The 27,308-nt window shown below is 49.2% G+C and overlaps 1 protein-coding gene across 10 annotated transcripts in view; it reads right to left on the bottom strand.

Annotated features, from left to right (window-relative positions):
- The window catches only part of GSN (gelsolin), a 64,475-nt gene that overhangs the window by 2,775 nt on the left and 34,392 nt on the right, over positions 1 to 27,308 (bottom strand). For all 10 annotated transcript variants that reach the window (XM_063697015.1, XM_019033272.4, XM_055351828.2 and 7 more), the window contains 13 exons: positions 26,926 to 27,080; positions 19,152 to 19,313; positions 17,508 to 17,657; positions 15,971 to 16,060; positions 12,779 to 12,911; positions 11,503 to 11,591; positions 11,117 to 11,332; positions 8,595 to 8,728; positions 5,377 to 5,467; positions 3,375 to 3,545; positions 2,576 to 2,750; positions 1,046 to 1,170; positions 746 to 823 (listed from right to left, as the gene is read on the bottom strand). In XM_063697015.1, coding sequence (XP_063553085.1) covers positions 746 to 823; positions 1,046 to 1,170; positions 2,576 to 2,750; positions 3,375 to 3,545; positions 5,377 to 5,467; positions 8,595 to 8,728; positions 11,117 to 11,332; positions 11,503 to 11,591; positions 12,779 to 12,911; positions 15,971 to 16,060; positions 17,508 to 17,657; positions 19,152 to 19,313; positions 26,926 to 27,080 — 1,769 coding nt within the window. The remainder of the gene's footprint in view (positions 1 to 745; positions 824 to 1,045; positions 1,171 to 2,575; positions 2,751 to 3,374; positions 3,546 to 5,376; positions 5,468 to 8,594; positions 8,729 to 11,116; positions 11,333 to 11,502; positions 11,592 to 12,778; positions 12,912 to 15,970; positions 16,061 to 17,507; positions 17,658 to 19,151; positions 19,314 to 26,925; positions 27,081 to 27,308) is intronic.

The following is a 27,308-nucleotide window of genomic DNA, read 5'->3' as shown; positions in this document are numbered from 1 at the left end:
TCCCGATCTTCCAACTGGGGATTCCGAGCATCCCTGTGGGTAGTGTAGAGTCTTATGCCTTCGTGGCCAGCCGCTCCATAACTCTGAGGACTCTGGGAGAAGCCACCTTGATAGGAAAGGTGACTGACCTGACACCCCTGTGAGAACGTAAGCCCTGAGAGAGCAGGAAAATGCCTACTTTATTCATTGCTCTATCCCAGCATCTCAAACATAAAGCACCTGGCACAAAGCAGTGCCCAATTAATATTGGTTGAGTAAGTGAATGGCATCTTCCCCTGCCAAGTCCTACATAATGGCCTTCTCTAGGAGATGAAGTGAAGAGAGAGCCCAGAGCCCTCAAACCAGAAGCAGGAGCGCTCTAGAGCCTCTAGGTGACACTGGACAGTTTATGCCTGCAAACAAGATGCTGCTAAGTTCAACTTCCTCTGCCAACAGATTTAAAGGAAGAGTTCACGCTCCTGCAAGGTCTGGGAGAGAATGATGAAGTTCATGTGATTTGCCTTTATAGGGCGTTTTGCAGCTTTCAAGGTGAGTGTATCTGCAAGGGAGGTACCGCCACTCCCAGTTTACAGATGAGGAAATGGAAGCTCAGAAAGAAGAAGTGACTTCCAGTACCCTTAGAGACTTTTCTGGCAACACCTGGCACTGCCCCCTTTAGGTCCTTCTAGCAACTGATCATAGAATTGGAAGTCTAGTTTCTCCCACTCCCTCTGGCACAGAGAGCCTTCACCTGTCCTTCACCCACCTGGTCCCAGGTGTCCAGAAGCATGACATCATCCGTAGCCAGGTCTTCCTGCATGAGCTCACCAGGAACCTCTTCGATCTGGGAAGGAACGAAAGAGCATCAGCGAGATGTCTTCCCTCCCCTGGGTGGCCTTCCTTTATCTGCCCCCTGAGGGAGTGGCACAGCTGGCTACAGCTGGCAGGGGGCCCCTTCCTCTGTGCCACACCATCAGAACTGTTTCTCCTGCCCCTGCTGCCAGCCAGTCCTGTGGAACTCGCCTCCCGAGGGGAAAGCAGAGGTGTGACCTCCGCAGGGGCTCACCACAAAACGTCCAATCTTGTTGGAGCAGGCAAAGAGGCGAGGAGGATGGGCATCCATCTTCTTGTCCTTCAGCCGTGGGGATGTGCGGTAGGCAGCCTTTCCACCCAGGGCCTCCCAGAAGCCATCTGTGAGGGGAGGCCACACCAGTTGCCAAGGGATGCCATCACCCCTCTCTCCCATCTCATCGGACCCTGGGACCAGCCCTGCCCAAGCGCAACCAACCGCTCTCCCTCTCCTCCCTCCATCCTAAAAATCCCAGGAGATCCAGAGGGAAGAGGCCCGAGGGAATTGGAAGGTGACGAAATAGAGGCCCAGAGAGGGCAGACTTGGCAGTAGTCACACAGCCAGGACCACTATTGGCTTGAGGCTGACGACAGCATTGCGGGATGAGGACCATTAGCTCCACTCAGCTAATGAGGCAGTTGTGGCTCGGAGAGGTTAAGCAACTCACTCAAGGTCACACAGATGGTAAGTGTTAAGACCAGGATACAAATCTTGTCTGATTCTAATACCTATACTCTTTCCACTATACCTGCTGTGTCCCTGTGCAGCCATTTAAATTTAAATTCATTAAAATTAAATTCGACTAAAAATTCAGTTCTTCATTCCCACTAATTCCCACTGGTCGCATTTCAAGTGCTCAACAGCCATATGTGACTAACGGCTGTCAAATTGGACCCGGCAGATACAGAACATGTCCATCTGCATAGAAGGTTCTGCTGGACAGAGCTGCTTTAGACCAAGTCACTCTTCACCATTTCTGTTAAGCATCAAGCAGCTGGGAATGAACTCAAAGTAACAGTATAAACACTGCAGGCTGGCAGAAGGAAGAGCTGCCCGGCCCACATTCTGGAAACAGAGCAGGCTGGTGGCATTTCTGTCCATGGAGAGTCTAGAGATGCAAGGAGACCACTGCTCCTCTGACGCTATCAGCCCTGCCTACCACCTTTCAAGGCTTCCTAGCGAGGGACCGCCTCCTTCCACAGACCAACTGCTCCTTCCCACACTGGGCTCTCCTTTCTTTCTTTCTTTCTTCTTTTTGAGACAGAGTTTTACTCCTGTTGCCCAGGCTGGAGTGCAATAGCGTGATCTCAGCTCACCGCAACCTCCACCTCTTGGGTTCAAGTGATTCTCCTGCCTCAGCCTCCCGAGTAGCTGGGATTATACAGGCATGTGCCACCATGCCCGGCTAATTTTGTATTTTAGTAGAGATGGGGTTTCTCCATGTTGGTCAGGCTAGTCTTGAACTCCCGACCTCAGGTGATCCGCCCGCCTTAGCCTCCCAAAGTGCTGGGATTATAGGCATGAACCACCACGCCCAGGCTAGGCTCTCCTTTCTTTAGCTCCTGGAGACCTCCCTCTCTCTGACCATAGCCCTCCTTTTAATGCAACTGCTTTTATTTAACATACATTAGGGACAGGCCCTCGGGTGAGATGGAGGGGAGGATTTAGAGCCCCCAAGCTGAAGGAAAGAAGGGAAACTTAATAGCTGCATCCGGACAGCAGCAGGCCCCCCACCCCGGCTCCTACCTGGCTCGCTGCCTTCTGCCACCTGCACAGGTTGGGCCCGCAGCACCCTGAGCAGCTCCTGGGCCCCCATCTTCTCTGCCTCGCTGGCTCCTGTACCCACCCACAGGTAGGCGGCTGAGGGGGTTTTCAGAACAAAGGCATCGTTGGAGTTCAGTGCACCAGCCTTAGGCAATACCTGGGAGGGTACAGCTTGGTTAATCAGGAACCAGACAAAAAGCCCTCAGCCCCCTCCTCACAGCCCAGGAGACCCCGCAGCAAGACTAGCTCTCAGGTAGGGACTTGGAGGAACACAGACCATCAGAGCTGAGGGCACAGACTTTGGACCCCGATGGCCTTGGTTGACTCCCATGAGTCACTAATGCACTGTGACTAGCCAACATGATTCTAGAAATCAGGGCTGCATTAACAGAAGTTGAGTGCCCAGAACAAAGGAGGTGAGAGTCCCATTCCCCTCTAGGCTGCTCAGACCATCCTGGGAATCAAGTCCAGATCTGTGCCTTCCTCCGTGAAAGGGATAGTAGACAACTGGAACGTAATCAGGAATGGCATGCTGATTGTACAGAATGGTAGGTAGTCAGCTGTCCACTATGCAAAGTGTGCAAGGGACACTGGGTATCCTTGAAACGGGGGGAGTCTAAGACAGACAACCCTGTGGCCATGGCAGGAAAATACAAAAAGCTGCTTCTTACCCCGTCATTCACCATTCCCCGCCCCCATTCCTGTGCCTGGAGATCTGGTCATTGAGCTGGGAGGTTTCGGGGAGGCCAATCCCTTCTGTGTTCCAGGACCTGGAAATTACCTCGACAGCCCGGGTGGCTCCAGCGCTGTTTGCGCGGACCTGGAAGAGGCGGGTGCTGGCAGGGTCTGTCTGCCCGCCCTCGCGGGAGGTGCCGCCCTTGTAGATGATCATGGGCTTCCCACCAAACAGGCTCATGAGGTGGGCGGGCTCCTTGCCTTGGACCACACGGCTCTGGCAGGGAGACAGGAGAGCGAGTCAGGGACCTTGGGGGCAGGCTTCAGTCCTTCGATGTCGCACTGGGCCCATCCCTCCAGACGAAGCCATCATGCTTGTGTCTGTGTGTGGCATGGAATGTGACCCGACAACACACAGGCAGGGACACCAGAATTCCAGGAAGGGTGGAGACAGTGCTATTGTCTGAGGTCCCCAGGGCACTGCTGCTGGGCTGCTCTCCATCTCCATGAGGACATGCCTTCCTGACCCTCAGCCTGGTCCAAGAACCAGGAGAGCCTACGTTTGCAAATGTTCCCTTAAATAGAAGCACAGGGATTGCTGGTGGACATTCTTCCAGAATGCTGACGTCAGGCCTGGGCATGACTGCTGGTGGAGTGGTAAGAACAGAGCATTCTAGATCCAGAAAACCCCCTCCTGCAGAGCCAGTGCACCCCAGATGCAGGCAGCAGTCAGGGGCTTGGTGGTGGGAGTGAGGCAGGGAAGATGTACACCCTCACATCTGCTCCTGCCCTGTGTGCGGCACCTTACCGTGGCCCCGGCTAACTATGTCCAGAAGAAAACTTCACATGTATGTTGGGCGTATGGCAGTCGCTTCCCACCACGACCCACCACCACTGAGTTAGGGCTTAGACCCCAACTCCACCCTGATGGTGAGAACTTGGGCACGTGTCTCAACCTCTTGAGTTCCTCCTCTGAAAAATGCAGCCAAGGATGCTACTCCCAAGGCTGTTGTCAGGATGCACTGAGCTAAGATGGTCATCATCTCATTTAGTGCCCACCATCCAGTCTATCATAGTCAAAGGTCAGGGCACGAACCCCCGATGCCAATCTAGAGCCCTGCCCACTCCCACCATAGGATGGAGGAAGCACAATTGTTGTCCGCTTCCCCTATATCTCCACAAACCAGCTCTGCTGCCCTCCAGCGCCTGTCCAGAGTGACTTTTTAAACCAGAAATCCCTACACCTCAGACTTATCATTCAGCAACTTCCTGTTGTTCTCAGCATCAAGGTCAACATCGTCACCATGGCCTCTGGTGGTCTGGCCCCTCTGAGCACCTCTCTAGCCTCAAATCATGGCACTTTCCCCTTGCTTTAACACCCAATGCCCCCTCCCACCTCAGGGCCTTTGCATGTGTACCACCCTTTACCCACAATGTGCTTTCCTTCACAGTTGAACAGTCCCCTCCTGGGACAGGGGTGGGCTTTTCTAATCCAATAGGATCCTACCTAGGATTTACCTCCCTGTACTTAACACATGTGTATAAGGGGGCACTTCTTATATGGCAGGCATGATTCTAAACGCTTACAAATGTTAACTCTTAATCCTCACAGCAATCCTGTGGGACGGTACTGTTATTACCCCTATTTTGAGGACACAGAGGCACAGAGAGGCTAAGTGACTTGCCCAACGTTGCCGAGAGGTGAGGACAGGATTCAAACCCAAGCATGCTGGTTCCACATCCGTGCTCAGCCACATCGCCTCTCCCATGTCTCTCTCCCAAGGTCTTGTCAATTTCACTCACTGCATCTGTCATAGCCATTGGTGTGCATGTGTGTTGAATGTCTACTACCACCCAAGACAGCAAAGTCCACTAGGGCAGGGACAGTGTGTCTGTGTGTCCATGGCTACAGATGCAGTGTGGAACACAGGGAAGCCCTAAATAAATACCTGTTCCATGGATGGATGGATGGATGGATGGATGGATGGATGGATGGATGGACAGACGGACAGATGGACAAACGAATGGATGGATGAGAGTCAGACAGATGAGTGAAGAGAAGGACAAGGCTCAGGCTGCAGCCCAGAGAGGCGGTGGGCTGGGCTTACCTGGACAGGGGTACCTCCCAGCTCCTCATCCAGCTGAGCAGTCAGGATGGCAGATGCAGCGACCTCATCCTGGGTAGACTGGGCACCCTGCCTGGAAGGGGAAGTGAGATTCAGCATCAAGGTGCACACAGAGCCCTGAGCCTCTCCCTTGCCCTGAGTCTGAGAAACCTACACATCTCCCTGTTACCAGTAATGAAACAGATAGAGAGGGAAGGGGACTCTTTCAGAGCAACGAGAGCCAGGAACCACACCAACACTTCCACTCTCAGCCTAGCATCTTGCCCGCTTACAGAGATCTTAGTACAACGCATGGATTTCCTTATGCTAAATGTGTCCCACAGGAGACTGGCTGCGTCATCCCCTGCTGAACAGCCACAGAGAAGATGCTCTGAGACTCAAATCTGAGATGCAGAAAAGTGGCCAGGACATTTCTCTGGGCGGAAAAGCAGGTCGCAGAATAGCAAGTGTTACGAGAGCCTATTTGTGGGAAAAGATGTCAGTGATTAAGCCTCCCGTGAACACGTGCAGAGAGGTCTGCACAGATGTTCACCAAAAGGTCCATGGTGATTGCTCTTAGAGGGAAGATTTAGGGGGATTTTGCCTTTCTATCCCACCTCTTTGCATATTGTCTAAGTTTTCCATAACCAACATATGTCGTCATATAAGCAAACAAAATCTGACCTATTAATGTGCTGATGCAGCTAATTTTTAAAACAGTCTTCTCACACATTTTGTGAGATGTGTTATCTAGTCAAAAAAAAATTAAGCTGTTTTTAAATGTCTGGTGTTGTCAAATTGAGAGATATTCTACAAAATAACTGACTAGTACTCTTTAAAAGTGTTAAGGGCATGAAAAAAAGGAAAGACCGGGCAACTGCCATAGATTCAGAGACTTTGGAGACGTGATGAGTAAATGCCATGTGGGATCCTGGGTTAGATCCTAGATCAGGAAAAGAACAGTAGTGGGGGCCGGGCGTGATGGCTCATGCCTGTCATCCCAGCACTTTGGGAGGCCAAGGCAGGCAGATCAGTTGAGGTCAGGAGTTCGAAACCAGCCTGCCCAACATGGTGAAACTCCGTCTCTACTAAAAATACAAAAATTAGTCGGGTGTGGTGGCGCACACCTGTAGTCCCAGATACTCAGGAGGCTGAGGCAGGAGAATTGCTTGAACCTGGGAGGCAGAGGTTGCAGTGAGCCGAGATCATGCCACTGCACTCCAGCCTGGCGACAGAGCAAGACTCTGTCTAAAAAAAAAAAAAAAACGGTAATGGGAAAACTGAGGAAATTTAGGTAAAGCCTACAGATTAGTAAGTAGTATTGTGTCAATGTTCGCTTCCTGGCTTTGTTAATTGTGCTATGGTTATGTAAGGGTTATATAAGATGTGAACATAGGTGAATATTCCATTGGGTAATGGATATACGAGAACTGTCTCTACTATTTTTGCAACTTTTCAGCAAGTGTCTAATATTATTTCAAAATAAGTTTAAAAAAAGAAGGAATCCAGCTTGGCGTGGTGGCTCATGCCTATAATCCCAACACTTTGGGAGGCTGGGGCAGGCAGATCGCTTAGAGGAGTTCGAGACCAGCCTGGGCAACATGGCAAAGCCCCATCCATACTAAAGTATAGAAAGTAGCCGGGCGTGGTGGTGAGTAGTGGCAAGTAGTCCCAGCTACTCAGGAGGCTGAGGCATGATAATCGCTTGAGCCCCGGGGGCAGAGGTTGTGGTGAGCAGAGATCACACCACTGCACTACAGCCTGGGCAACAGAGCAAGACCCTGTCTCAAAAAAAAAAAAAAGATCCAACAGTCAATAATCAGACAAAAAGTTTTAGACTGTATAGTAAGAGAAATACAAGTTAAAAATACACTGAGACACCATTATATAAACCATAAGATTGGCAAACGCCCAAAAGTTAGACCACACAATCCACGAGTGTGACTATAGGGAACCAGGGACTCTCACAGGTTGCTTGGTGGGAATGTAAAATGCTACAAACACTATCGAGGGAAATTGGGGGCTATCTACCAAAATGACAAGTGCAGTTACTCTTTGACCCAGCAATCTGACTTCTGGGAACTTACTCTAGAGGCATGTCTCTGCATGTTCAAAATGATGTTTGTTTAAGGTTACTAATCACAGCAATGTTTGTAATAGAGAAAGACTGGAATCAACCCAAGTATGCATCATCAAGGAATTTGTTAAATAAACTATAGTACAGCCACCCAAAGGACTATTATGCAACTGTAAAAAAGAATGAGAAAGCTCTCTGTCTCTATGTACTGACATTATTGATCTCTAGGAAGAATGGAGTCAGAAAAGCAAGGTGCAGGGCAATATACAAAGTATGCTACCTTTTGTGTAAGGAAGGGAGGGACCAGGCTATAAATTATTTGCATATGTATTTTTTTCACGAAGAGTTACTGGAAGGATATGCAAGAGATTAAAGCAGTTACCCAAGAAGGGGTGGGGTCTGGAGAATGGGGTAGAGAGGGACAGGGGTGGGAATAAGATTTCTCAATAAATAACTTTATATTCTGTTTTGATTTTTGAATCATGTAAATGTATTCTCTGTTTTAAAATAATTTTGGGGCTGGGTGTGGTGGCTCACTCCTGTAACCCCAGCACTTTGGGAGGCTGAGGCAGATGGATCATCTGAGGTCAGGAGTTCAAGACCAGCCTGGTCAACATAGTGAAACCCCGTCTTTACTAAAAATACAAAAAATTAGCCAGGCATGGTGGTGGGTGCCTGTAATCCCAGCTACTAGAGAGGCTGAGGCAGGAGAATTGCTTGAACTTGGGAGGCAGAGGTTGCAGTGAGCGAGACCGCACCATTGCACTCCAGCCTAGGCAACAAGAGAAAAACTGTCTCAAAATAAATAAATAAATAAATATAAATTTAAAAAAATTTTGGCTTGAAAAATATGTGTGGGAGGATAAACCCTAGTGTGCATAGTACTTGTCATGGATTTGTGGGAGACATTCTGTTTGTTTCTCCACATTCACTATATCCTACAATAGATGTATAATCATTTGGTAAGAAGAGTTTCAAAGTTGTTTGGAGAAATAAGCAAATGGTGTTGCCCTGTGGACAAGAGCCTCTCCCAGCAGGGAGTGGTGGTCCCACCTCAGGCCCTCACACCCTCAGTTTGTCTTCAGCCCTGCTCAGGGCCCAGCCAGTACCCCCACGACACACACCGATGGCCCCAGAACCTCACCAGTTGTAGATTATCTGCCCCTGGCGGCCACCATGGCGGTAGTTGTACAGAATGATGTAGCTGTCGCCTCCATAGAACTGTCCATATGTGGCAGGGTCCACGGGCACCTTGTTGGAACCTTCTATTCTCCAGATCTGCAGGAGCAAAGCTGGGGTCAGATACTGTGCAGCACCCCCACCCCCCAGCTCAGGCAAGCCAGGAAACCACAGTGTGGTAGGTTGTGGTTAGGCCACGGGATGAACTTTTAATCACTTGGGCTCGGACTGGTGTTAAATGGTTTGCCCAACTCACAGAGCCACTAGAAGGCAGGACTGGGACTCTGGGTCAGCGTTCCTGCCTGGGCTCCTCATACCATGCCCTGCCCCAGCCCGTCTGTCCTTCGCTAAGGATCGTCAAGGCAGCTCCAAAGGAATGCAGTACAGTGAGGGGAGGAGCCAGACACAGACCCCAAATCAGGCCCCTCATTCCCTTCCGGGCCATGAGACCTCAGACAACTGGCTTAACCACTCTTAGCCTCAGTTTTCCCATCTGAAAAATGGGGATAATCATAGTACCTACCTCAAAGTACTGTGAGGCTCAAACGAGTTTACTCGTGAAAGTCTAGCACAGGGCCCGGCACAAAGGGACTGCTCTGTAGGTGGCAGCTGCTCTTATTGTCATAATTATTATTATTATCTTACTAATATCACCATTATCTCTATCGTTACTGAGCTGCCTGGATTCTTTCTTTTTTTCTTTTTTTTTTTTTTTGTTTTTTGAGACGAGGTTTCACTCTTGTTGCCCAGGCTAGAATGCAATGGCGCAATCTCGGCTCACTGCAACCTCTGCCTCCCGGGTTCAATCAATTTTTCTGTCTCAGCCTCCCGAGTAGCTGGGATTACAGGTGCCTGCCACCATTGCCAGCTAAGTTTTGTATTTTCAGTAGAGACGGGGTTTCACCATGTTGGCCAGGCTGGTCTCGAACTCCTGACCTCAGGTGATCCGCCCGCCTCGGCCACCCAAAGTGCTGGGATTACAGGCGTGAGCCACCGTGCTGGGCCTGCCATGAATTTCATAGGTCACCTGCAGAGGCAGGGCCACCACGAGGCAACCTCAGTGTGACCCCTGCTGGCAGGTCTCTGCAGCGTTCTGGTGACACTGCTTTTTCCAAGTGGTCACGAGGCCCGGCAGCGCCACCTGGTGGAACTATGGAGACACGGAGTCGTCCAAGTCCTGGGAAACAGAATCCTAGAATCTCTGGATTTTGAACATTCTTGAAGGTGATGCAGTGGGATGAAACCCCACTTTACAAGTGAGAAAGTGAAGCTCAGAGAGGTTATGTAACTTGCCCAAAGTCTCACAGTCAGGCTGCCAGGGGTCTTACCACACCGCCCCACCCGAAGTATTTTCATTGCATTCTCCCTAGCCACTGAAGCAACGAATGAATGCTAGCACCAAACCAAAAACAATAATATATAAAAATGAACACGTTTGTTATTCCTATCATTAGGAACGGAGTCAAGTTTGCCTGAGGCAGATTCTACCTCCTAAACACCCCTGAACCCCACACCCCTCTTCCCCTTCTCCACTGTGACCTTCTTAGTCTCAAGGTCATCATCTTTCCCCTACAGTATTAGAACAAGCTCCTTATAAGCTCTCTACCTTCATTTTCCTGCCTCCAATCCATTTTCTTAGTTTTCTTTTTATTTTTCTTTTATTTATTTTTTAACTGATTTTTTTCTTCTAATGATATCCTGGAGTCATATTCCAACCCATTTTCACGGTGAGTTTCTAAAGCAGGTGGCCGGGCGCAGTGGCTCATGCCTGTAATTCCAACACTTTGGGGGGCCGAGGCAGGAGGATTGCTTGAGCCCAGGAGTTTGAAATTAGCCTGGGCAACATAGCGAGACCCTGTCTCTATTAAAAAAAAAAAAAAGATAAAGCATAGATCTGAGCCTGTTGCATGTCTGATTTAATAAAAAGAAAAACCCCTCACTAGCACCCACTGGTTAGAGGATCAAGTCTACACCCTTGAAATTGGCATTCAAGGCCCCTCCCTGGGGATGCCATCAGCACTAGCCCCCTGGGATAGCTCCCTCCTTTCCGAACATAGCGAGTCCCTCCTGGAATGCCCATCACTCTCCGCTCTTCCTCTCCGGCAGCAAAGCTCTACTCCTCCTCTGAGACCCCACCCAAGGGTTCCCATCTCTGTGCAGGCTGCCCTGACCAACCACCCCCATTGCTTCCTGTGTCCGCACAATCCCCTGTGCTCCCTCCCATCTTCCACTGATCACACAGGTCTGTGGCTATGGTCAACTCCCCTCCCAGACCAGGCACTCCTCGGGGCAAGGTGGGGCCAAGACACTTGGCTCAGGGCCTGATACACAGGGTGCATTGGCTGTAAAAACTAAGTAACACCAAAGAATCTCAGCTACCAAAGTTGTGCAAACCTCAGAGAGAAACCTCCTTGGGGAAGCAAGAGGCAGTGCATGGGGAAAGTGAGGGAGGGGCCTGGACACACCCACCCCACGCCCTAAACGTACCTGTTTCTGGCCTGTGCCATCGTCATCCATGCCGTGCTGGGCGGCCATGGCAGTGGAGGTGTGCAGGGTGGCGGCGTCGAAGGGCACCCGCTCCACGTTGGCGATATGGCTGGAAAGGTAGGACAAGCCCAGGCCATCTGTCTGGTCTGGGTCCCGCCAGTTCTTGAAGAACTGCTTGAACAGTGGGGTCTCACCGCCCTCAGGAAGGACCGAGACCTGGGGAGGGGAGGCAGAGGAGCAGGATGTGGCTGGGCTGCCCAGCAGGGGTCCCCAGGGGAGCCTCAGATACCCCATCCACACTGAGGGTGGGACACCCGCCCTACTCCAGCCCATCCCCTCCAAACAGGACCCACCCCTTCCCATCCTACCTGGCCTCCAAGACTCACCTGAGTCTGCTTGGGGTAGTCCATCTTGGTGATGAAGTCAGAGGCTGTTTTAAGGGCAGCCTTCCTCTCCTCCGTGTTTGCCTGCTTGCCTGTTGGCAGCCAAAGGAAGTGATGGAGGGTTAGAGGCCCAGGATCCTGCTGCATCCTGACCTCTAACAGTCCAGGAGAAGGAGCTGCCAAACTTCCCTCCCTACTCTTCTTAGACTGCGGACAGCCAAGGCCAGAGACCCCCAGAGCCGACCACTCACTAGAGCTCCTGGAGTCCAGCCTGGGGCTGGCCAGTGACACCAATCACAACACTACTGTGGTCCATTTAGTGAGCATGTATTTTGTGCTTAGAACTATGCATAGATTATTTAATTCACAGAATAGTCTTAAGTAATAAAAAAAGTTGTTATCTTTTCCTGAGTATCTATAAGGAAGCTAGGGTCTTAGAGAGATTAAATTACTTGACCTAGGTTACTCAGTGAGTGAGAAGCTGCCACCCTGAGGGCATTCCCGTGCCAAGGAGCTCCTGGCCAGCCAGTGCTGGGCCTCAGTCCCAGCCTTCTCACTGCCAAGGCCAAGGTCCAGATCAGCTGGCCCAGGGCCCAGGGGGCCTAGAGAGTAATAATTATAATAGTGTCTCTCTCTCTCTCTTTCTCCCCACCGTCTCCCTTTCTCTCTGTCCTCCTACTGCCTCCCTCTCCTCTGTCCTCTTCCCCAAGATGAGCCTTAGAGAATCAGGGGAGGATATTGATGGGTCCTCTCAGAACATCTCAGGGCCTCTGAGAAACATCTGGGCCAATGGTTTCCAAGACAATTCCCACAAGATAGTACCGAAAGAGTTTATGAACTTCTAGCTTAGCATTTCCCAAACCAGATCATCTTCATGAAAAGCCCCCCTGTAAATGAACAAGTTAAAAGTCCTACAGTAAACAAACTCGAACATTTTAAAATCCACTGTTGCCCATGAATTTATCTGACCATACAGTTAGATGTTTTCTACATAATTTCTACAGGATGCCAATTAGCCTCTCAGAGAACTGACATTATAATGCACTTGGGAAACACCCATTTTAGCCCAGATCAGGAATCCGAGGCCCAGAAAGGGTAAGTAAAGTGCCCAAGATCACACAGTACATCAAATGCAAAACCAAGGCCTCAGCCCAAGACTTCTGATTTCCATTGCACCAGGCACACTCCACACTCCCCGGGAGCTGAGTTCCTGGGAGCTGCAGGACATCCCATCCAAGATCCTACAGGCCCGTTGGGACCCTTTCCCTGTCTCCAGTACCTTTCCAGACAAAGATTTTCCCATCTTTGCCGTGGTCCAGGATGAAGCAGTCCTCTGACTTCAGGGCCCCCTGGGCGAAGGGGTTCTCATCAGCCACGAGGGAGACGGACATGGTCCCTGCACCATTGGAGACCTGAGGGGACGAAGCAGAAGGAACCAGCACATGAGTGTCTGTGGCCGCCCAGCCCTGAGACTTCCACCATCTTGCCCCACCCCCTGTCCCAAATAGCCCTGCAGAGTAACACCTGGGCTTCCTCTCGCACATATTTAGACGTTCTTTTTCCTTTTCTGCTTTGTCAGAACCACATCTGCTGACCTACATGCAGGGGTAACACAAACTGCACATGGGAAGGGAGGGCGGGATAAAATTTGGGGAATTGGGTGCAGAGGGGAACTGCATAGTTTGCTGAAAATGTATTCAACTTTACTATTCAAAAAAAAGAGAAGAGGCCGGTTACAGTGTCGCACACCTTTAATCCCAGCACTTTGGGAGGCCCAGGTGGGTGGATGGCTTGAGCCCAGGAGTTCGAGACCAGCCTGGGCAACATGGCAAGATCCCATCTCTACAAAAAATACAAAAAGTAGCAAGGTGTGGTGGCGCTTGCTTGTGGCCCCAGCTACTTGGGAGGCTGAAGTGGGAGGATCACTTGAGCCCAGGATGTCGGGGCTATAGTGAGCAATGATTGCGTCACTACACTCCAGCCTGGGTAACAGAGCCAGACTCTGTCTCAAAAATAAATAAGTAAATAAAAGAGAAGAAAAAAAAAGAAAAGTAAAAAGAGCTAAATGCAATCTGATATCCTGGATTGGAACCTAGAATAAAAAACTGGGGAAATCTGGCTAAAGTCTATAGTTTAGTTAATGGTATTGAAGCAATGTTAATTTCTTAGTTTTGACAAATGTACCTGGTTATGCTAAGATGCTAAGGAGAAGCTGAGTGAATGGTATATAGGAACTCTTTGTACTATCTTTACAATTTTTCTGTAAACTTAAAAATTATTCTAAAATAAAAAGTTCATCCAAGTTCAAAAAAAAGTTCTATCTTAAGAGTCAAAATTCAAAAGTTTAACAATATCCAGTTGGCAAGGCTCTGGGTAAACAGGCATTTAAGATCCCTGATGACAGCAATTTGGGAGCTGTTCCAGAGTACAGTTGACTGTGAGGTAGCAGTCCTTTAAATAATAATTATTCTACATGAATTGAGTACTTACTACTCTGTGCCAGTCACTGTTCTAAGCAATTTCCATAACTTATATAATTATAGAACCCCTTTAATCCTTGCATATGATAGTTCTGTTACTATCCCTGTCTCATTCACAAGGAAACCAAGGCACAGAGTGGTTAAGGAACTTGCACAGCTAGAAATAGCTGACCTGGAATTCAAACACAGGTAGTCTGACTCCTGACTCCAAAACCAGTATTTTCTTATTTTATTTTATTTATTATTTTTTTTTTTGAGACGGAGTCTCACTGTTGTCGCCCAGGCTGGAGTGCAGTGGCACTATCTCAGCTCACTGCAACCTCCGCCTCCCGGGTTCAAGTGATTCTCCTCCCTTAGGAGGAGAGCTAGGATTAGAGGCACCCGCCACCACGCCTGGCTAATATTTTGTATTTTTAGTAGAGACGGTGTTTCACCATGTTGGCCAGGCTGGTCTCGAACTCCTGACCTCAGGTGATCCGCCTACCTCGGCCTCTCAAAGTGCTGGGATTACAGGGGTGAGCCACCATGCCTGGCCCAGAACCAGTATTTTCAACCACTGACTCATTCTTTGGCCTGTGACCAGCAGTTCCTTGTCTAGGAACTTGCCCTAGTGCTATGCTGTACTTAGCACAAGTGCACCAAGAGGGACTGTCTGCAATTGGAAAAGGTGGAACATCCTAATGTCCATCAATTAGGATTTGCTTAAATTCTTACATTCATAAAATAAAATACTATACAGCTGTTATAAAGGGTCGTGTTGAGATTTATTATAGAAAGATATCCCCAACCATGTTGAGTGGAAAAAAGACCACACAACAGCATGAATAGTTTGGATCCAGTTACATAAAATAGAAATGGCCGGGAGCGTTGGCTCAGGTTTGTAATCCCAGCACTTTGGGAGGCTGAGGTGGGCAGATCACATGAGCCCAGGAGTTTGAGACCAGCCTGGGCAACATGGCGAAACCTCGTCTCTACAAAAAATACAAAAGTTAGCTGGGCGTGGTGGCGTACATCTGTAGTCCCAGCTACTTAGGAGGCTGAGGCAAGAGATCGCTTGAGCCTGGTAGGCAGAGGTTGCAGTGAGCTGTGATTGTGCCATTGTACTGCAGCCTGGGTGACAGAGCAAGACCCTATCTCAAAATAAAATAATAAGATGGAAATGGAAAAGTAACTAGGCACAGAAAGCTGTGGCTGGACAAAGATGTGTTCTCTCGTGAGGAGGAGAGGCTGATTTTTTAACTGGGTATTGTCATTTTTGTAATTAAAACATATTTTAAAAGTAATACTGGTTTTTTAAACCAGTGAAATTGCATGGACTTTTATTTTCTTTTCATATTTTGAATACTTTTTGTTTTATTACAATAAACATGTATTACTTCATAATCAGAAAAAAATCGATAATGTAGTTTTTCTTTGGCAGTGGTGAAAATCGACATCCCCTTTTTGTTGTTTTACTGAAAATACTTGGGGCACAACATAAGTATGATTGAGCTTTCTCCCAGAGCTCAGCCAAGAGAGTTCCCTAGCTGAAGCTAAGCCTGAATTCAGTTGTGAAAATCACAAGAAAGAAATCATAAATAAAGTCATTAACTATAACCCACACCCCCAACCTCCCTACATACACACCATTTCTGTAGTATTTCCCCAAGTATTTTCTAAGCTGTTTTCACATCCATTTTATCTGTGGACTCCCAGAAATCCTACAAAGTCGACCATTCTGCTCTTCTTCCCACTTTACAGACTAGGACACTGAGACTCAGAGAGACCTCATGTATGAGCGTGACACAGATGTGTACGGAGTTGATCGCATGCTCTTAGTGCAGGAAAGCAAAGGAAGTACACGAGCGTCCACTGGAGACGTGAGACAGCTGATGCCCCCCTCCAAAGGAGTGCTTTGCTCAAGGTCCCATAGCAGTGGAGTGGGGAAGACCAGGTCTTCCACCTCCCTGTCCTGACCCCACACCCAGGCAGACAGTGCATCTGGTGCTCACCTTGTAGAGCTTGGCCAGCTTGCGGTTGGCCGCATCCTCCTTGGCAGTGTCCTCGGTACCTGCAGGCAGAGCCGGCTTGGGGCCCAGCACCTGTAGGAGATAGAGAGATGGAGAGGAAGGGTGGCTGTGAGGGAGGGGCCAGGCTCCTGAGATAGCTCCCAGGCAGGCAAGGATCACAAGGACTTCCACTGTGACCCTCCCCATGGAGTCTGACCTCCTCCAGACACATCCTGCATCTGCTCACATGTCCAGATCTGTCCATCAGAGGTCCCTTCCACCTTGTCTCCCTGACTCAGAAACTCCAGGAGAACACTCCTGCTCCTCTGCCTCCAGACAGCGCTTCAGATATTTTGCCTACCGGCTAATTGTGATAACTATAGCTACTGAACACCTTCTACCGCCTACCTTTAAAAGATGTCACTGCATCCTCGCACCCAGGCCAGGAGGCACAGATTATCACTCTCATTTTACAGAAGAGGAATCTGAGGTCCAGAAAGATGAAGTCACCTACTCACACAGCTATTAGGTGGCTAAGCCAGAATCTGAACCTCCATCCCTGTGGCTTCAGAGCCTATTTTCACTCCCACTGTCCCTCCCAAGCCATGGTTGGTGTCCAGGTCCCTTCCCATAATAATAATCACCATTCTGCTCTCTCCAAAAGCTGGAATTGGATGCCCCCAGAGAAGCAGGAACCAAGTGACATGGAGCAGAGCTCATGGTCTTCTCCTTTTCCTAGTGAATCTTGCCTCTATTGATATGTCCTCAAAGCACAATGGCTGGCAATCCCACCATGTGACTAAATGGGCCAAAAACTACCAGAAATAGTCAGAAGAGAAAAGAGGGGATTGGGGCTCCGTGGTCTCTTTCTGACCTTATTCTAGCACAAAGCTGGCCCTGTGGGGATGCTAAGAGACTGGCCTCCTTAGCTCTGCAGAGGACCTGGCCCTCCCCACTGGAGAATGCGGCTCACACTCACAGCACAGCCTTGGGTTCCAGTCCCACCTCTCAGGGGAGTCTGGGAGTTGTGCAGGAAACTGATCTCCCTTGCTCCCTAAGGTGATCAGGTTTGATGGAAAAACAGCCTCAAAAGTGAGGCAGGGCCAGCACGGTGACTCATGCTTGTAATCCCAGCATTTCGGGAGGTTGAGGCAGGTGGATGGTTTGAGCCCAGAAGTTGGAGACCAGCCTGAGCGACATGGCAAGACCTCATTCCTACAAAAAATTCAAAAGTTAGCCTGGCTTGGTAGCACTCGCCTGTGGTCCCAGCTACTCGGGAGGCTGAGGCAGGAGGATCACTTGAGCCCAGGAGGTCAAGGCTGCAGTGAGCTGTGATGGCGCCCCTGCACTCCAGCTCAGGCAACAATGAATAAGATCCTGTCTCAAAAATTAAAATAAAAAAGTATTTTAAAAATAAAAAGGCGGGGTAGAGCGGAAGTTTTTTTTTTTTCCTCAAATTCACCTCAAATTGCCTACTGAACAGAAGAAAGTCATGAGCAGCGTGTCCCCATGGCCACCCCATTGCGCACCCCACAGGCACCTGGAGCATCGCCTCGGGCTCAGCGCCCTCCTCAGACACGTGCACTCGGGCCCGGCCACTCCGCTCGTTGTCCCGGATGCCCTTGGACACCTGTGTGGCCTTCAGTCTTTCAAACCGATTGCTGTTGGAACCACACCACTGGTGGATGTTCTGGAAGACAGAGACCCAGGAAGTCAATGCCCCGCCTTCCTATAAGCCCCGCCCAGCGACAGGGCTTGGGGAGTGTGGCGTGTGGTGTGCAGGCTCACCCTGTTCTGCACTTGCCCAGGTGAAGGCTGGCACAGTCTGCACACGTGCATTATTTACGTACAATTAAGTGTGATCTGCACACACCAGGGGATGGGAGTGCATGTCTGAGGACAGGAATTTTTTCACAGGTACAACTACATCTAGAATGTGTGCAAAAATGTTTGCCTGCTGAAGGGAATATAAATTGGCACAACCATTTTGGAAAACCATTTGGCCATAGCCACTAAAGCCAAATATACCTATTTCCTTATGACCCAGCAATCCTCCTTCTAGGAAAATACCTGACAGAAGTATGTTCGTATGTCCACCAAAAGACTTGTGCAAGAATGTTCAGAGTAGCACTGTCTGTAATAGCCCCAAACCAGAAGCCACCTCAAGTGCCCATCAACAACATAAAGGATACATAAATCATAGTACACCCACACAACTGAATCTTCCACAGCAAGGAAAATGAACAATCTACAACTAAATGCAACAATACGGATGCATCTCAGAAATGTAATGTTGAGCAAAAGGTCAGAGATAAAAGAACAAGGTTCCGTGTCTATAAAGTTCAGAAACAGGCAAAACTCATCTATGCTGTTGAGAAAGTTCAGGATGATGGTTGCCCTTGGGGTGAGGGCACCGAAAGGGGCAAAAGGGGCCTTCTAGGGGCTGGTGAGGTTCTGCTTCATGATCCAGTGTTACGTGAGTGTGTTCGCTCTGTGTAATCCATCAAGCTGTACACTCAGGATTCACACACTCCTCTGTGTGCCTATGACGCTTTAATAAAAAGCTTACACTAAATCAGTGTGTGCTCATGTTTGCACGGACATTATATCACAGGTGTATAAGCATATGAGCTTTGGGGTAGAAGGGCCGTGTCCATTTGCAGGTCTGCGCTCACAGGGATTTGTGAGATGAGTGTGTACAAAGCGTCACACATCTATAAGGTGGGCCTGGGTAAGGGCATCCCACACACATTGTCATAGATCATGGGCATGTGCAACTACATGTATGACATACACATGTGGGACCTTAAACAACATACCCGAGTATACATGTGTGGGCATTCATGATGGTGCACATGTGCACACCTGGTGGGCAAAAGCCCAGAGTGTTTGCCCATGACTGTTATCTATTTATAAGCATGTGAAAAAGGACACAAGATGTACATATGAACAGAAGGTGCCAGGAAGTCTATATGTCAATCAAAGTCCAAGTACGCACTATACCCGTGGTGTGAGTCTACATTTGTGGGAGTCTTTGCATACAGACATATCTGTATGTGAACAATGTTGGTCCCTGTGGTTTGCCCACCTGCATCTATGCATTTGTTCACGTGGATGTACCCAAGTCCCTGGTCAGACCAGGAGCACCTCAGTGGCTCCTGGGAAAGAGGAAAGCAGGACTCACGTTGCCCAGGTCCAGGATGAAGCAGTCGCCATTGTTGAAGCTCTCCCAGGACACAGGTACCTCGGTGGCACGGACCACACGCCGCCCTTTGACCTGGAAGAGTCTCTGCACCACCACCTCGTTGGGTACCACGTGCTTGAATCCTGATGCCACACCTCCTTTCTGTGGGGCCAAAGAGACAGCATTAGCCCAGGGGAGAAGGCCCAGGGAAGCAGATATGGAAGAAGGGGACAGAATTGAGGTAAAGGAAATTCTGGCTTGTGGACCAGCGGCTTTCCAGCAACACAGTGATTCTCAGTTAACTCAGGACTTTCATACCCATTATCTTGTTTGAGACTGTTTCAGAGTAGGAAACTGAGGTTTAGGAAAGGAATAAAATTTGCCCAAGGCCACACAGCTAAGAAGTGAGAGATTCCCTGCCCACTGCGTCTTTCTGCTACCCCTTTGAATCCCATACTCTACTAACAAGGACCCCTGTAGCCACTTTCTAAATCAAAAAAACTGCAACAATTCCTTCCTCAAAACCAGCATTTCCCAAAGGCACACTAGTCCCCTAAGACATTCTGCAAGGAAAGAGTTCCACGGTCAAATAAGCATAGGGAATGCTTCTCATTCGCCCTCCCTGACTGTTATACAACACGCATGTGCATAATAAAGGCTCTGTCAAATCCTATGGTGAATACACCTGCTTGCCTTTTGTTTTATACAGTATTTCCCTATCTTATTGAACCAAGAACTGCTTTTCTTTCTTTCCCTCTTTTTTCTTTCCTTTCCTTTTTTCTTTCATTCTCTTTCCCTCTTTCTTTCCTTCCTTCGTCTCTTTCTCTCTCTCTTTCTCTCCTTCCTTCCGCTCTCTCTCTCTCTCTTCCTTCCTTTCAACAGGGTTTCACTCTGTCCCAGGCTGCAGTGCACTGTTACAATCACAGCTCACTGTAACCTCAAACTCCTGGTCTTGAATGATCCTCCCATCTCAGCCTCTTGAGTGGCTAAGACTACAGTTATGAGCCACGGTGCCCAGCTTACTTTTTTATTTTATTTTATTTTATTTTATTTTATTGTAGACATGGGGTCTCACTATGCTGCTTAAGCTGGTCTTGAACTCCTGGCCTCAAGAGATCCTTGGGTGCTGGGATTACAGGAGTGAGTCACTGAACCCAGCCCAAGAACCACTTTTCTTCACCATATCCTGCCTCCAGCTTGAGTATTTTGCAAAAGCCACTTTGAGAGGTACTAATCCAAATCTTTCTCATCCTTCAAGGCTCTCTGGGAAGTCTTTCTGGATTGTTCCAGCCCATGCCACCCTTCTGCTTTCCCCTACGGTACTGCCACAACTCCCACCCAGCAGTCCCTTCAGAGCAGCTATGGGTAAGGGACAGATGCCCTGCCACAACAATGCTGGATGGCTTTGGGTAAGTCACTTGCCCTTTCCAAGCCTCAGGCCTCTCCTTTCTGAAGTGGAGACACAAGCTCCTGCTCCCCAACCCTCTGTAATCTTTACTCCATCCCAGAGCAAGGCGTTCAGGAGAGCTTCCCTGCTGCAGTCACAACTGCCCTCACTCAGAAGCAAGCCAAGGAAAGTCAGCTGGGCTTTCCTGTGAGCAGTCCCCAGCTCCATGCCCCAGAGTTGTCAAATCAGAGTTGGAAAGGTCCTTCTACAGCACCCCACTTTACCCACGGTAAACTGAAGCCCAGAGAAGTGAAGTGACTTACTCAAGGGCGCTCAGCAAGTGTGTGGCCAAGCCAAGGCTGGAAACCTTGTTTCCTCCTCCCAATCGGGTGCTCGTCTCCCTGCTCCGGAGACACAAGGGGGTGGAAGCAGAGGGTTTTTTGGCCCTCAGGCCAGCAATGCAGCCACCCCATCCAGGGCCCCTCACCCCACTGTGCTAAGTCTAATTCTAGCCGCACAGACTCGAGGAGGGCAAGGGGCAAAGGGAGTCCGTGTATATTGGGCTCCTGCTCTGTCTTCCCGTGTCAGCAGTATACGTGTTTGTGAAATGATGATGCCCACTGTGCCGGGCATTCTTCACGCATCGCCTGCAAGGGAGGTGTCATTGCTGCATCGCATGGATGTGCAAAATGGGGCCCACGGGTGACGGGACTTGCCCAAGGTGGTGGAGCTAGAATTCAAACCCAGGCATGTCTGAATCTGTAAGATCCACATTCTTCTCTCAATATCAGGTTTTCTCGCTCTGTTGCCCAGGCTGGAGTGCAGTGGTGTAATCTCAATTCACTGCAGCCTCCACCTCCTGGGTTCCAGCGATTCTTGTGCTTCAGCCTCCCAAGTAGCTGTGATTACAGATGTGCACCACCATGCCCAGCTAATTTTTGTATTTTTTGTAGAGATGAAGTTTCACCATGTTGGCCAGGCTGGTCTCGAACTCCTGGCCTCATGTGATCCTCCCGCCTTGGCCTCCCAAAGTGCTGGAATTACAGGCATGAGCCACTGTGCCAGCCAATATCAGGTTTTCTTAGAGCAAAGATCACTCAGTCATCCAGGATGGGAGGCAGGAACAAGCCATTATTCAGAGCCCTCTTTCAAGTAATGGATGTTTTTGGGTTGCCAGTGGCTGGAGGATTCCCTGGTGTCCCTTCTTGGTCTCAGCTAAGGCCTTTCAAGAGTCCCTTGGGACTAGCAGGGCGGCCAGTGCTCACAGAGCTAACAACCTGTCTTTCCACCCTGCTTCCAGGGCCGCTCCAAGGGAGCTGTGGGTTGGCCACGCTATGACTGACCTCGGTGTGGAGCAAAGGGTAAGACTGTGACTTCTGCTCCTGAATTTGCTGCCCAAAACTGGGAAGCAAGACAGTAACTTTTTCCATCATCAGGAAGGAGTGAGTTGGGACTCTGGGGTGAGGGACTGACCAGCTGCAGTCACAACTGAGGGGGTCCGAGGGCTGGATGGCCGTGAGGTCTGGGATTGGAGAGCCAGGCAGACTGCAAAGGACATAGGTCAGGGCAATGTAGGGGAAGCGCAGAAAGACAGGAGGGTTCTGAGACCGATGTAACCAAGCCTGCCCAGAGCAAGTGAGGAAGAACCGCCAGGGAAGAAAATGCAACACCCTGCGCTCACCTGTGCTCAGCTGTGCTTACCTGAAACAAGCACAGTGGCTGCCACTTACCGAGCTTTGCCAAAGCTGGGGCACCTGCTTTAAGAGCATGCAATGAAGTCCTGACAACATGCCCCTGATGCAGGAACTATTAATAATTTTCCCACTTCAAAGGCGAGGAAACTGAGATTCAAAGAGATTAAGCATTGTGTCCAGAGCCCAGTGCTGGGCGGCAGTGCTGGGTTCTATCCCCAAGATCCCCCTTCCAGGGACCCAGCTTTATTCAACTGTCAGCCTAGGAACTCCTGACCAGGGGACTTCATTCAACTGGACATAATGAGAGAGTGGATGTGCAAACCTTTTCCAAAAGGTGCTAGAAGGACTCACTGTTTCTATTGATTCCTCAGAGACAAGGAAATGGGGGGAAAGAAAAAATTTTTACCCCTCTAAATATTTTACTTGTTGAAGTATGCCTTTCATTTTTGTTATTAAAATCTTTACCCTATTTTTTAAAAAGGAAAAGGGTTGCTTCATGTCATAAATCTCATTTCTTAAAAATTCTCTGTATTTATTTATAAAATAATTCTTTTTTTTTTGAGACTGAGTCTCATTCCATCGCCCAGGCTGGAATGCAGTGGTACGATCTCAGATCACTGCAACCTCTGCCTGCCAGATTCAAGTGATTCTCCTGCCTCAGCCTCCTGAGTCGCTGAGATTACAGGCACCCGCCACCACACCCAGCTAATTTTTGTATTTTTAGTAGAGACGGGGTTTCACCATGTTGGCCAGGCAGGTCTTGAACTCCTGACCTCAAATGATCCACCCATCTCGGCCTCCCAAAGTGTTGGGATTACAAGTGTGAGCCACCGCACCCGGCCTTATAACATAACTCTTGATGTTGAATTATTGCAGCCATGAGCTTCCTGATTAATTAACTCCTCTAATTTTACTGGTCTAGGAAATTAGAATTGGAAAGATTAATTAACAAAAATATATTAAAGCAAGCTCCTAGAAGACATTAGTGGATCTACAAGGGCAGGGGAAAGAAGTTTTTTGAAGTTTTTCCTGTTTTTGACTATCATCTTTAGCACTGATTGCTGCGTTCTATGGTCTAATCATTAGGTGAGCAAGATTGGCATCAAATTATTTGAACAAAATTCTACAGGATAAATTGTTTTAAAAGCCACTTTCCAAATTAAAGTGATTACATATATATGTGTCTGTCTACCTATATACATTCAGAGAGACAGAAAGAAATTAGCCACTATATGATATATATCTCCAAGGGGAGAATCATGTTGGGAGGGCTTTTATTTTCTAGAACCTATATTTCTGTAATGTTTGACATTTTACAATAAGCTTATATTACTCTTGTAGTCAGAAGAAGGAGGAAAAGAAGCAATGAAGATTTACATGAAAACAAAAGTTAAACTGTTTCTAAAACAAAGAAAAATGAATTGATCCGGCTTGGGCCCCTCCACCCTCTAAACTCAGAGCTCCTTATCTAAGGAATAGGAGAGAGGGAGGACAGAAAGGTTCCAGTGATTCTATGGGTTCCCAATTGTGTTCCTCAGGTCCAAGGGCTCCTAGGTCTCTGCCTAGCCCAGATTCCATTTGAACAATGGGTTTCAAATAACCCAGCCCCACGGGGTCTCCAGGATTCAGTGGAAAAATGGGGGTCTGCGGAGTGGGAGGAGGAGGGGCGGGGAATCAAGGGATTCTGAACTCTCTTGCAGGGCAGTGATCTAAGGATTTGGGGGTCACAGAACAAGAGGGCCAAGCCCCATGTCAGCCCTTTCTAGTGGCTCGCTGTCCCCTCCCTGCCCCTTCTCACACTCCGAGGACAGAATTGGCTCAGAGGAAGAGGCTTTCACAGGAACAAGTCTTGCATAACAAGCCCTGCTCCTCCGGGATCTATAATTGATGAGGGCGCTGGGGCGAGAACCTTGGGCTGGACCTGCCAAGTGCGGGGGCAGACTGAGGACTTGCAGAAGGTGGTAAACAAGACCAGCCCTGGGCCTCCAATTCACACCAGGAGCCAGCGCCTTTCAGGATGGAAGCCCCAAATCTGGGCCCGGCTAGAGCTTTCCTCAAGTGTGATCCAAGAACATCCTGGAAAATCATTGGGGGGCCGGGGAACCTGGCTATCCAAGTAGATCCCAGGCCATATCCGAGCAAGGATCAAAGATCAGGGAGGCTTCAAATGTCTACTCTGAACCAGGTCTGTGCTAGGCCCTTCACACCTGGGTTTGCACACTAGTCCAATCACTTACTAGCTGTGTGACCTTGGAAAAGTTGCTTAACATCTCTGTGCCTTAGTAGCCTCATTTATAAAATGGTGCTAACAGATACCCTACCTGTTAGGGTAAAATGAGTTAAATGAGTAAAGCACCCAGAAGAGTCCCTGACACACAGAAAGTAATAGATAAGTGTTGAATGATAAGCACCTTTTACTAGCTGTGTGAACTTAGGCAAGTTAGTTTGCTCCTCTGAGCCTCAGCTTCCTCATCTATGAAATGGAGCATTACCATCCACCCTAAAGGCTACAGTGAGAATTAAATGAGATCTTGTAGTCAAGGCTTAACACACGGTAAGGGTTCTTATCATCCTTGTTTATTCCTAAAAATCTGGGAGCCTATGACCTGCTCTGCAACATTCTCTGACCTGGAAAATCACCCTTTCTGTGTATATGAGAACTCTCATATTTGTAACCATGTTAGACTGTCAGGTTATGCCCTAAGAAACGGTGACTAGGACAAGATAGATTAGCAAACACCTACTCATCTATCTCATCCCTGAACCCCTCTCAGAGCTGAGCACTCCCTGGGATCCCACGTCATCCCACCTGGAGGCAATGGATTAACTCTTCGTGAACCTGCCAGTATCCGCAACTCCTCAGAACACTCTCAAGGGCAGGGACCCACCTTCTTCACTTGGGCACCCCAGCACCCATCACAGGGCCCGGCAGAGTTAAGGGAACACAATCCTGGTTTGAATATAGTTATGTGACCTCTCTGAGCCTCCAGTCTCATCTGTAAAATGGAATGGGAATTACTTACCTCCCAGGACAGTTGTGAGGCTGAAACGAGATAACCTACATTCCCAGTACCATATCTGCCATAGTGTAGCAACAATGAGCTGGTGCTGCTGTTATTGAGGCTCAGTAAATATTTGCTGAATGAATGATGAATGGAGGATGATTGAGAACACCCGCCCAAAGATACAAGATTTGCCCAAAGTCTCACAGCAATTACAGAAGGTAGCCTTCCGACCTGAATCCCAATCTCTCTGATTCCTGGGCAAGTGTTCTTTCCATTTCTTGCTCCAGAAGTTGCAAAAAGACCTGGTCCTTCTCCAGCTCAGGGGACTGGCTCCCAAACTTCTCACCTCTCCTTCTGCAAGGTATCAAGGCCCCAGAAAGGGCTGTGGGAAGAAGGCAGAGCTGGACACCTCAGCAGGAGGAGCTCGGTGCAAGGGGAAACTGGCACAAGGGGCTCCAGGGAATCCAGCCCAGCCCTGCCCAGCCCTGGACTGCGAGTTCCCAGGACACGCCCTGCCCATTGCTATCTGAGTCTCATTGGCACTTTCCCATCATTCAATCTCTTATGCCTCACCAGGGCAGACAAGGTCACCACTCCATTGACATAGATGATCCTCAGGTCCAGAGAGGAACAGTGACTTCTCTAAGGTCACACAGCACATCAGCAGCACAGACAGGCTTGGACCCTACCCTAGGACCCTCGTCTTTAGAGGTATGTTGGTTTAGTGGAAAGAATGCTAAGAGTCAAAACATCTGGGTTCTAGTCCTGGGTCTGGCACCAATTCGCTGTGTGACTCTGGGCCAATTGCTTAAGACTTTCTGTGTCTCAGTTCCCCTTCTCCCCTGGTAAAATGAGATTTGGACTCTGACATTAAGGCCCACCTGGCTGTGAAAGCCTGTGATCCCCTTCTCTATCCTGACCAAGGAAAACCCCAGCTTTGTAAAACTACAGTGTTTCCATAGCCCTTCCAGATGGCCAAGCCCCACGCAAGGCATTTCCCAGCCACCCCCGCACCAAATCCTCTCCCAGCCCTGTAGGGCAGGTACAACTGGCTCTCAGGTAACCAGAGAGGAAAGGGAGGCTCAAGGAGGTCAAGTGGCTTGCAGGAAGTCACCAGCATATTAGAGTGCAGCCTCTTGGAGCTCCCAGTTTGGCCTTGCTCTGCCCCACCTGGCTAGGAGCTTGGGAAAAGAGCTCTGTCTTGATCCAGACTCTGAAGAGTTCAAGTTCAAAGGGGATTCTAGTGAACAGAAAGAGGGATGTGACTAACAATGCCCTATTAAATACTTAACACGGGGCCCTCTGTTGGCAAGGCCTTAAGAATTAAGGGGTACCAGAACAGGACTAGGCCAAAGCCCCCCCCCAGCGCCTGCAAGAAGAACTGGATTTTCACCTCTGGTCCACTCCTCACTGTTGGCGCTAGGAAGACAACACTATGAACTTATGGGGAATTTTCTTCTCCCCATTTTAAGATAAGGAACCAGAGGCTCAGAAAGGCAGTGTGATTTGTCCAAGCTCACACGGCTAGAAAGAGGCCAGGATTTAAACACAATGTTGGTTGACTCCAAAGCCTGACCTCTGATCAGTCTGCCCACTGCATCACAAGGCCAAAAGATAGATGGGCCTGAGTGAGCCCTGTTACTGGTGCATCTGTCCCTACCGCTCAAGCAAGGTGGGGCCCAACCCACCTTGTACTTCAGGCCAGACTTGAAGTAGCCTAGGAAGGTGGCCGACTCGAAGCCCTGGACCTCACGGTGCTGCACGGCCCGGCCGTTCAGGTAGTCATCCAGCTGCACGGTAAAGATGGCGGCCGCCCCGCTCTCATCCTGGCTGCACTCATTGCCTAGGGGACATCAGAGCAACATGAGCCTGGCTTTCCAGAAGTATCCCAGACCCCTGGGGAAGAGGAGGAGGAGGAGGAACCCCAGCACTGCCCTGACCTAGCTGTAGAAGCTGAGAAAGCCCTTGCCTTCTGTGAGCCTCAGTTAATCCATCTGTATAACAGGACAATGGACCTCATTTTTCTCTAAGCATCCTCCCAGCTCTGTCACATTCCCTTATGTTCATTCTC

This window comes from Gorilla gorilla, chromosome 13 (genome assembly GCF_029281585.2).
Source record: "Gorilla gorilla gorilla isolate KB3781 chromosome 13, NHGRI_mGorGor1-v2.1_pri, whole genome shotgun sequence".
Taxonomy (NCBI): domain Eukaryota; kingdom Metazoa; phylum Chordata; class Mammalia; order Primates; family Hominidae; genus Gorilla; species Gorilla gorilla.
The sequence above is the reverse complement of the archived record's forward strand: the minus strand, read 5'-3'. Positions and strand labels throughout refer to the sequence as shown.